The following is an 11,074-nucleotide window of genomic DNA, read 5'->3' on the forward strand; positions in this document are numbered from 1 at the left end:
GAGTAATTAAAGACAGAATTTTCATTTTTGGGTGAACTATCCCTTTAAGATTGCATGCAAAGTTGGAGAAATGTTGATTAAAATAGTGAAATTAAAACAAAAATGCATTTCACCCAATATTTGTGTGCAACGTACTGCATACCAGCATTGTGTAATTCTGCATTAAATATTTTAATGCTACATGGTTTTGTCACATGACATTATCAGATTGAATATTTACATTTACTTTTCAAATAATGAGTGAAGAAGATCATGTTAAAACTTGTGGTTGATATTAATTCCGCATAATTTGTTATGGAAGATCAAGTAGATTGCATTGCATTGTGTGTTTCTATATTTTACTATACCTTTAATGTACTTTTAAGACCATTTTAAAGTGTCATTAAAGGTCCCCTGAAATGCTTAGAAACACGCAGTGTTACTCTATGTGTTGACGTCATTTTAACTGAAACAGGAAGACAGGGCGGGACATATCAAGCAGCCCAATAGCCAATAGCGTTCATTTATATCACAGCTTGGGCTGGAGCCGTTCAGAGCCGTTGAGCTCCGTTTTTGACAGGGTATGCCAGCCACAATCTCATCCATATTGCTATAAAATATAGCATTCTGTGTAGAATTCAAATAGCTCCGATACATTTTGTGGTCTGCGCCGACTCGCGCATGTGATCCGCTCCATGCTATCGTGTCTCTGGACCGGAGCAGAGTGTGGTTAGCATTACACAGCGCCAAACCAGACTTCTTTTTTTCCTCAATGGAAAGCATATTTACACTGTTTGAATCGTTCCCTGTCCCTTATATAGTGCACTACGTGCCATTCACTGTACAGAAAATACTAATTCTGTGAACAAGTGACCGATTTCAGCCATGGCTTCAACGTCTATTTTATAGTGTAGGGGGCGGGCACTTCGGATTCTAGAGAGCATTTGATTGGACAGAAAGTTTGATGAGAAGCTGAAGTACGATGTGATGTCAAACAAATCGGTGAGCCGTTTTGACGGAAGTGACGAACTGCAAGCTTTGAATGCTTATATCTTCTAAATGCAAATTTTGTCACTGTTTTGGAGCACACTGCCTTATAGATAACCTTAAGACTAACATATTGATACTAACACCCAAAAAACTTTAATTTTGATTTCATGGGGACTTTAATGTAAAATACCAAATAAACTATTATGTTTCTAATTGTGTTTTGACAATTTAGTTGAATAATTGAATAACCAATGACAGACAAAGCAGAAACCCAGTAAAAGAGATTCAGCTGAAAGGCAAATTTATTCGATGACTTTAATACAGACATATGAATATAAATATATAAATTGTCCATATTTTAATTGAAGATATGTCATAATAGCAACCCTGTGTTCAAATTGAATGACTCAGTTAGCTTATAGGTTTTAATGCATTTTGATGTCTGAGATGTACATCTAACTCATGAAATTATTGAATAATAACTCCATGAATTACAGTACAATAAGTATTAAATTAAAAAATAAAAACAATCTGTAGACAAACCCGGAAACAAGTTCGCATTTTCCAGGTTTTCGTCAAGGGAACCAGGGTGATGCTAACTAACACATCATTACTGCAGTGCTCTATTCTGAACATAGTCTCATTGACTGCTACAGATTGATTAGAGTGGTAACAAACAAAGCCAAAGCTTCTAGCTATAGTAAACTGATAATGTAGCAGCCTAGCTGAAAATGCACTTGAGGTAAACAGACTTTCTCTACATTACCGTCTTCCCAGGTGATGATATCATCAGGTTTACTGGGCGCGCCCTTCCAGAGGGAGGAGTTTCTGGGATAACCTGCGTCTGGATGGTGCTTCTCAGTCTCAGGGCCTTCAGAGAACCTCCAGAACTCTCCACCACTGAAGATGTAGCTTTTTCCATTATGAGCCCAAATAAAGGCAGCGTCCACCCTCCTCACCTCACTTCCGTCATGAGAGATCAGCCCCCAGTCTGACAGCGGACGTGGGTAGCCAGAAATCGCCATGGTGTCTTTAAATACCCAGTACTGTGAGCCTGTGTGGGGAAAGTTACGCATTCACTTACAGAAATGAGCTTTTTCAAATGGATCTGTCCTTCTTTTGTGCCCAAATTGAGTAAAAAAAAACTAACCTATGAAGAAGATGATCCTGCTATCCGTTTTTCTTTCATAAACTGCATCTATCTGGTTAGTGCCAGGAGGAAGACCGATCCAGAAGTTTTTTATGAGAGCAGGGTGAAAGGACACAAGAGAACCAGATCGCTGGATTCGCCAGAAATATGGACCTAGAGCAAAAGGAATGAAACAAAACGAAATGCTCTTCCACATTTGTGACAAATTAATTTAATGCAAGACACTACAAGCAAATCCAGTGTTTAACGTCAGTTCTGAGATTTTGGGCTATTTTGCTTCCCTAATTTGTCCATAACACACATGCATCTTTACATTTCTGTTCTGGAAATGTGCAAATTAGTGCATATTTCATTAGATAATGCATCATTTGCAGATGTAATCATTACATTTCTGAAAACGTCTAATAATCCTGTGTTTAATCAGCGGGAGAAAGCATGGTGTTATCTATTAGTTGAAATGTTTACTCTATTCACCTATAGTGTCTTGCATTATAACAGCAGGTTTAAATCTTGAGCTTCAAGTGGCTTTTAAGATGATCAACTGGATCTGTCTGTGCAAAATCTGTGCATTTGTAAGAATAGTCATTGGATACCTTTAAAAAAGAAAACTTCTCCTCTGATGTTTGCCACTGCATCAAAACCTCTTCACAACGATTCTGGACTGATGGATCAGGTCTAGATTAACAGAGAGGTCACAGAGGTTGTTAACACTTTTAATTTGTTGTTTTTTAGTGCTGGAGAAGTTCCACACTGTGTATCTACGCTACTGTGCAAAAGTTTGGGCTGTTTTTGAAAGCATTCTCTTATGCTCAACAAGGCTGCATTTATTTGATAGAGTAAAATCTGTAATATTGTGGAATATTATTACAATGTGAATATATGTGAATATGTAATTTATTCCTGTGATTCAAAGCTGAATTTTCAGCATCATTACTTCAGTCTTCAATGTCACATGACCCTTAAATCATTCTAATATGCTGATATATTATTATCACTTTTGAAAACAATTGTATCGCTTCGTATTTTTGTAAAAAAAAAAAAAAAATTGAAATAATTTATTTGAAATCTTACTGTCAATTTTGATCAGTGTAATGCAGCCTTGCTGAATAAATATACAATTTCTTACTGAACCCAAACTTTTGAACGGAAGTGTTTGTGTCTTGGTAAAAATGACTCACTGTAATGGTACTTTGGGCTGAGGTGGACTTGGTGGTTTGGGCAAGTTTGGTGTGGGATGATTTGGGGATGGTGTTGATGAGCTTCTCTTACTTCCTGCCAAAACACATACCAAAACCACAGCGACAAATTTAGATATGGTCAGCTCAGCGTATCACGATAAACTGGAAAAAAAGGTTTACAGACAATGAAATACGATCCATGCCTAATCTAATAAATGAAAAAAAAAAAGAGTTACAGTTTAATTTTATTTAATTTTACATTCTTGGCACATGTTCTTATTTAAAGGGATAGTTTAATAAGAAAGAAAACTTCAGAAGACTTGAAATCTTCCATGGATCTTCCAGGTTTGAAATGACATGAAAGTGAGCACAATATTCATATCTGGGTGAACTATTTCTTTAAGTAGAAATTACAGTTACCAGAGCATAGGGATGTAACGATTCACTTAACTCACAATGCGATACAATTCACAATACTGATTGTTTTTTTGTTTTTTTTACGATTTATTTACATTTTTGTTTGAACAAAATAAGATTTAAGACAAATTCTAAATGAAAAGGTGTCCTTTTATATTGCTTGGACAAAATGCTGCAATATGTCATATGTCAAATAACTAAACTAAACTGAAGTTTTAAAACAAAACCCAAATCAAATAAATAAATAATACAAATAAAAGAAATCTCTTCATATAAACAAACTAAGGCTTTGCCTGTGCTTTCCATTTAAAATTAGAGACAACCACTGCATTTTAATCACAATCCAAACAAAGATGCTGCATACATGAGTTGTTGGTTGAAATTAGATTGTATAATTTCGAAATTTGCAGCAAAAACAGAATGGTCTGACTTTAGCTTTGTGAAACTATACTACATAAAACATATCTGCACGAAACAAAAACAGCAGACGGGCTGCATGAGATGCAAATTCACTCTCTGACAGCAGGTGGCGCTCATGGAACAGCAGCGATACAGCGTTTCCTTGGTTACCAATGTTAACAAAGCAGCGCTGCGCTTATAAACACTAATCAGAGGCAAGATAAAAAGAAAATACCATTGAAACTTTTCTGAAGACAGTCATTTCCCTTCAGAGATACATTCATATAAACTCATACCTCCAACTGTATCGCGATTCATTTAACATCTCAACCGATTTGAATCGTCACATATTTGTATTGATTTTCAACCGGTTCGGGGTGCATCGTTACATCCCTACCAGAGCAGGTAACCAGGGGTGCCTAAAGATAACCAGAGGCCCCTGGGCTACAGCATTATGGTAGGCCCCCTACCCTAGATAGTTTTTTTTTTAATCTTCCTGACAATTATATATGACAAATTTTTTTTCCTATTGATATGCTAGTTAACATTTACAACATTGTTCTGTGTAAATGTGAATATAAGTGAATATGCAAATTCACTCTTTGCCAGAAGGTGGCGCTTGTGGAACAGCAGAATTATAGCCTAAAGTGAGTGTGTGAGATTGTTTACAGAATGCTGTTGTCACTGTTGCAAACTCCCATATATACAAATAATTTTTCAAAAAATACAATGTCCCAGCAGCCCATTAAAGCCTGTGCGTTAATGCACCCCTGCAGGTAACTGAAGCTTATGAACATGCTCCTACCGTAGAGCGACTGAATGGCATAGTGATCATCTTCTGGAAGTGTGTAGGATGCGATATCACCAACGGATGGACGGATGAGAGGAGGAATGAGAGAGACCCAGGGCATGACCAAATTCATGCACAGCCACCGCGAACAAATCAGTGCCACTGTCATCTAAACAAATTGAGAGAATAAGAAGAGTGGTTCTTCATTTATTTGTAAGAACATTTATAAGTGGGTGATTCATCAATTGAGGCCACTTTTGGCTACTTAAAATCAAGATAAACTTCTTCAGACTTCATTTCATCTATGTAAACGATTAATCAAATGTTCTAAAATAAATATGGCATGTACTGTAACAATGAGATTTCTCACTTTTTGAGGGGTTTTTTTCGACATAAGTTGCTGGCAGTACATTAATACTGAACTTATACACTTTACACTTACAGCATGATTTTTTGAAGTTGTAAATATAGATTATTGGAGTATGTTTTACAAGAAAATACTATTTTATTGTTTCATGTTTAATGCAATGTGTTTCTTTGTAATTAATTGCGAAATACATATACAGCAATACTTATTTGTTATGAAAAAAGTTTTTAAAAAAAAATTTGGGGAGAATTTACTGTTGTAACACTTAAAAGTTAGGATAATGTCATTTTAAAGAGAGCAATATAAAAATTAAAAAGCTATTATAACATATTGGTGTTTAAAAGACTATTCATATTGAGTAATTGTATTGATTTAACTTTGACTGCACTATTGGATGAGAAAATATGAACTAAATTGAGCTGATAATGATACTAACTTTCCAACACTGACAATTATTAACCTGAACTAAAACAACATTGAACCAAAATGAGCTGAATGATGACACTATTATCTTTATTCTGTCATTCATCTATTAATCACTAAATATTTAGTAAAGCCTTATACCCATATAGGTCCAGCTCTCCTCATCATCAAAATGTGTATCTCCAGCAACATCAGCCTCCCCTGGGAAGAAGGCATGAGCAAGTGTCCCTCCCTTCCCATCGAATGGATACCCGTCATCATGGAGCGAGCGAGCAAAAGAGATCTTGATATCAGCTCTGTCCTGCTCGCTTGAGGATGTAGCATGAAACTTGAGGTTGGTGACGTCACTCCAGGCTTTGAGGGCATAGGCCATTATAGTGTCCACTTCACTGGGTTTGAGGAATGGAGGGAGAGATGGGTAATTCTGGATGCTAAAACAAGAAAGAGGAAAAAAGATCAGTCAGTGGCTGCACATTTAAAAGGGTCATTGTATACGGTTGTGTCAGTGACCATTGTTTATCTAACAATGCAGACCTCCACATGAGGTCAGACTTTTTCCAGCGAAGCCCAGTGGTTGCGTATCTTCTCTTCCTCCTCCGCTTTTTCAGCTTGTCCTCAGACCCTATAATGTCTGGCAGTGAACACCGTGGTGTGTTCATCAGTTTCAGCGTGTCACTGTCTAGAGAAGCACAGGACAGCAGGTCCCAAATCAACATATAGACTTCAGAGATACAGAGCCCATTGCAGTGCATGAAATAAAAACCCATATGGGGAGGAGAGACAATGAATAATTCTTTCTCTAGAAATGCATTGACCAAACCATTTACAAGCCACCAACTACAGCATGAGGAAAAAAGTCACTCTAATCTCTTCATTACACTTGCATTTATGAGGAATTGAAAACATAGTGTTTTGATTTAATTTGATTTGAAAAAAAAAAAAAGCAGGAAAATCTACACTGCAGAAAGAAAGAGGGAAAAAAGAAAAAAAGCACAGAAAAAGACTTGTGAAACAATGCCGGTAGACCATTTCCTGCATGTGTTGCAATTACCGAGTTTGCCTGTGTCTTTGAGGCCAGCGAAACGCTGCATTTCTTTGAAGGCTCTCTCAATGCCTTCTTTAGTCTGCAGCTTTCCTGTGTAGGGGTCCGGAGGGGGCAGGTATCCATACCTGCTCAACCAATCCTAAGAGAAATCATCACACGCTAAAAATGTTAGTTTAACCCCTTAACTGTCATCCCCATTTTTGAAAAGTGCACTATCCAAACTTAAATTATTATAATTCATAAACGCTTTTGAACACAGACCTAAGGTTGGTCTCTTTTTAAAGAAGACAATTAGCAGATTATTACAGAAGTGAAATCATTTAATAAAATGAAAGTATTAAAAAGTTCTAGAAGTTTAAATTCACTGTAAAGAAAATGTATTGTACTATTTTTTATTTTATTTTATATAAAATAAATAGTTAAAAAAATAGTTAAAAATACAAAATTGCTATAAAATTAAAGCCATATGTCTACATAAGCTGTGTTCCAAATTTGAAGTTGAAATAAAAAAAATTGAGGTTCATATGTAATTTTGTTTAGGCGTTATACCAAAAACAGCCACCGGGTGCCACCCAAACTGCATTTAATTTTTTTAATGCATTTCTGTCACAAATCTATTAATTTCTCAAATCTATCAAAAAAGTTTTGATTCTAAAATACCATAATACATTTTGTAATATGACACCCCCGCTAAGGGGGAGGAGTCCGCTAAAAGATTTTGAAATACCATTTCTATGGTAACGCAATGTCCGATTTCAAAATGGTTTTCACAGGATAAATTTTGAGATTTTAAGCTTTCAAATGGTATATGACTTATGATGATTACTAAAACATGAAATAGGGAAAAAGGCAACGAAATAAAGACTTTTTGCGACAAAGATCAGAACTCCTGCTATGATGTATATTTGTCATAGATTCTTGGTGCACCCTTGTCATAAATTAATCTATTACTGTTCCTACATAATTTGTAACAAAATAAAATGGTAAAATATCTATTTAGGAGTCTTAAACCTTTCCAATGATATATAGTTTGTCATGATTATATTAGGATTTAATTGTACTATAGTGAAGTAAACTTAGGCGTCCCGTATACGGGACGGTGACAGTTAAGGTTAACTTACCAAAGGCAAAAAATATACTTTATTTATATTATATATTTATTTGATTTATATAAATTACAAAAATACATTTAAAAAAAGGATGTGTTAATTAATAACATCATTGCTATACATTTTGTTTTGGTTATGTGTTTTTAAAAAAAAGCATTGTCCAACACAATGTGTTAATTACCATCCAATCATTGCTACTTATGTCACGTCACAAGCCATTATTCCTCTGGCGCCTCAATATTTCATTGAATATCGCTTGCTTGGAAGTCAGGTGATTGATTTTATATGATACTAAAGACTTTCAAAATGTCTTTTGCCAAGTTTGTTATAATTCGTATGGGTCGAAGTGCAATGTAGCCTACATAATTATGAGGAAAGCGGCAAATTGCTAGCAATCTTATCTTTGATTCGTATTTTGGAGAGGCGGTGTGATTCGTTTCAAATTAACACTTACTAACTGTAGGAGAAATCTGGTCATTTTTGAGGTTTTTGCATTATTTTTGTCTTCCGGTGTTCTGTCGATTTGTGCGACCCTGTCAGATTTAGCTACCTCCCTTTAAAACAGTAGGTAGTACAATTCGACAACGAAAAATGCTGCCTGTCAAATTATGGTTTATTAATGTCTCCACCTACCACACCCCTAAACCTCCCCTTACAGTAATGCAAATACAGTAATTATGTGTTATATTCGCGGTTGTGGCTACAAGGGATAAAGCTACCGGAAACCAACAATAAATACTTTTTTTCTACTTATTAGATTGTGTTTCATTAACGTCTACACCTACCCCAACCCTAAACCTAGCCTTACAGTAATGCAGATACATTAAATATTGTTGTTCAGCGTGAAAAAAAAAAGGACGCAATATTGATGTGCGCATGCGCAGTAAGCCCTGGTAGAAAAATCTGACGGGTAGGATAAAATGTCAAGACACCTGGCTTAAAACCTACATCGTGCCGCTAATCAGTGGCGCCTGCAGTTGTACGGCTGTACACACTGCGCGTACCATTTGACCTGACCTGTCCGTCTGCCCTGCAAATATTTCAGCAGTTATGATGTGTGTCCCGTATTTCTGTCGATTGAACTACCCTTACCAAAAAGTAGTATACTTCAAGTTTATTTTATTAAGTATACTTAAGTAAAGTTCAAGTATATTTTTAAGTATACTTTATGTAGCAAGTATACAAATATCAGTGTACTAGTAGTATACTTGTAAGTGTACTATTTCAATACTCCTTGGGACTAAATTGGCCCACTTTCAAGTATATAAAAGTATACTTGCCACCATAATTATTATATGCAAGTCCTTTTCCTATGAGAAAATGCAGCGCGCGTTAATTTTTTTTATATGACAGATGCTTCAGACTGTGAGATTTCCTGCAGTAATACGCGTTCATGGATCGCAAAGTGAGTTATTGTTTTTGCTAGAGTTTCTGCATTGAATAAATTGTCGTCCATAAAAACTGAAAAATGATCTCTTTATCTCTCTGTGCTGCCAGAAATATCTCTTTTTACATGGCCACGGGAAGGTCCCTCTAAACTTCTTCATTCTTTAAACAGTAGTTTATATAGATACATTATGAGAGGTGGTGGGTCAAATAGCACATTTTTTACACAAATTGTGTGATTATAACACATTAGTGTGTAAAAGATCTAAACACACGTTTTGCCTTAAGAGGGCTAACACACTTGTTGACTTAAAAGTAACACACAATGTGTTGTCCTTATCTAGACACGAGTTAAAGAATTTCCAACCCATCCGTTTTAACAATGAAGTGACATTTTATCCTTTTTAAGGTCATTTAATGGGTCTTTTGTTTATTGTACACCTCAGTTAATGGATGAATGAAGAGAATTGAATTGTTGACTACAGTTGCATATAATCATAAATACGAGGTTTGAGTCCACAATTTAAGCTCATATTCATATTGTGTAGGCCTAACACATTTTGGTACCTGCGTGCCCCTCTTCTCTTCAAAAAATCCTAGAAATTCCACTTACTAATATTATTTAAATCTGGCGCATAGGGATTTTACACATGTAAAATTATCCTCACATATGCACATCAAGAACAATACAACCCAAACCCACTTAGGACATATGTCACAATGTTTGGTGTCCTATTTATTAAAATATTTTACTTTTAGTAATGCAGAGTAAAGCTCATCTTACCACACCCCGAGAGTACTGGTCCGGCATCGGAACCAAATCAACCGGAGAGACAAACACAAGCACAGCACAGGTCAGGTAAACCAACCAAAGATACACTGTAAAAAATGACCGTGAATTTAACGGTAAAAGACTGTAAAAATGCTACAGTAAAATCCTGTTAAATGGTTAACGGTAAATTCCCCTACTATATACGGTGAAAAACTGTATTGGACATTACATGTATTGGACATTAATTTTACGGCAGTATACCGTATTTGGAAGTGAAAAAGACCGTATAATTTAGAGAAAGTCATCTGCCTGGACGGAATAAACTTAAATAAACAGCTGCAGACAATCAAAAGGATCTACTTTTGTTCTGAGGTTAATGTAGCTCTCGTTTTCTCATACCGTTATATGCATTTCTCTTGCTACTTCAGTTTATTTCTCTAAGGACTATAGGCAGGGCAGAGACCAATCAATGAGAAGCTCTCTCTCTCTCTCTCACACACACACACACACACACATCTCTGTTTGTCTATTCTGAAAAATCTCTATAAGAATATCTCACTCTCACAAATGAGCATTCCTCAACTGCATTAATATACATAATTAATATTACCATTAATTATTCAATTATCCCTTGATTCAAAACAAGGTAACCTTTGAAATTCTCACATTTTGCACAACATAAATCAGTCAAAAGTCACCAGAACCCACAAAGCACATTTGAGGTTAAAGGTGCAGTCCCACCCATAACTGAAAGAAACCGGATGTTTCAAACCTTACCAAATCGTTACAACACTCATATTTCTTAAGAGATTTCACCCTCTGTAAAACAAACACTACAATATTTTGAATGTGAAATTTTTCAAAAATTGAATGTGTATTTTTTTCTTTCATCAGCAATATTTTATAATTCCACTTTTATAAACAGGTCGCTTACAAAATCAATACCAAAAATACATTATCACTATGTGCTTTATTAGAATCCTGTCATCAATGAGATGAAACAGTGGCAGGAAGAAAAGATCACAGGGGACCAGGAAATTTACACGTGTGTGTGTGTGTGTGTGTGTGT

The 11,074-nt window shown here is 35.7% G+C and overlaps 2 protein-coding genes across 2 annotated transcripts in view; both read right to left on the minus strand.

Moving 5' to 3' along the window:
- mmp25b (matrix metallopeptidase 25b) overlaps positions 1 to 10,116 on the minus strand; it is a gene marked incomplete at its 5' end in the record, with an annotated part of 11,179 nt that extends 1,063 nt beyond the window's left edge. Inside the window, 11 exon segments of the mRNA XM_016513255.1 lie at positions 1,736 to 2,023; positions 2,120 to 2,272; positions 2,713 to 2,763; positions 2,766 to 2,794; positions 3,298 to 3,381; positions 4,909 to 4,986; positions 4,988 to 5,072; positions 5,835 to 6,124; positions 6,228 to 6,372; positions 6,745 to 6,877; positions 10,018 to 10,116. Coding sequence (XP_016368741.1) covers positions 1,736 to 2,023; positions 2,120 to 2,272; positions 2,713 to 2,763; positions 2,766 to 2,794; positions 3,298 to 3,381; positions 4,909 to 4,986; positions 4,988 to 5,072; positions 5,835 to 6,124; positions 6,228 to 6,372; positions 6,745 to 6,877; positions 10,018 to 10,116 — 1,435 coding nt within the window.
- Positions 10,117 to 10,489: 373 nt separating this feature from the next.
- LOC107708909 (paired box protein Pax-6-like) overlaps positions 10,490 to 11,074 on the minus strand; it is an 8,767-nt gene continuing 8,182 nt past the window's right edge. Inside the window, exon 9 of the transcript XR_001636421.1 lies at positions 10,490 to 10,521. The gene's annotated coding sequence lies outside the window, so the exon portion shown is untranslated. The remainder of the gene's footprint in view (positions 10,522 to 11,074) is intronic.

This window comes from Sinocyclocheilus rhinocerous, unplaced genomic scaffold (genome assembly GCF_001515625.1).
Source record: "Sinocyclocheilus rhinocerous isolate Xijiao unplaced genomic scaffold, SAMN03320098_v1.1 scaffold24, whole genome shotgun sequence".
Taxonomy (NCBI): Eukaryota; Metazoa; Chordata; class Actinopteri; order Cypriniformes; family Cyprinidae; genus Sinocyclocheilus; species Sinocyclocheilus rhinocerous.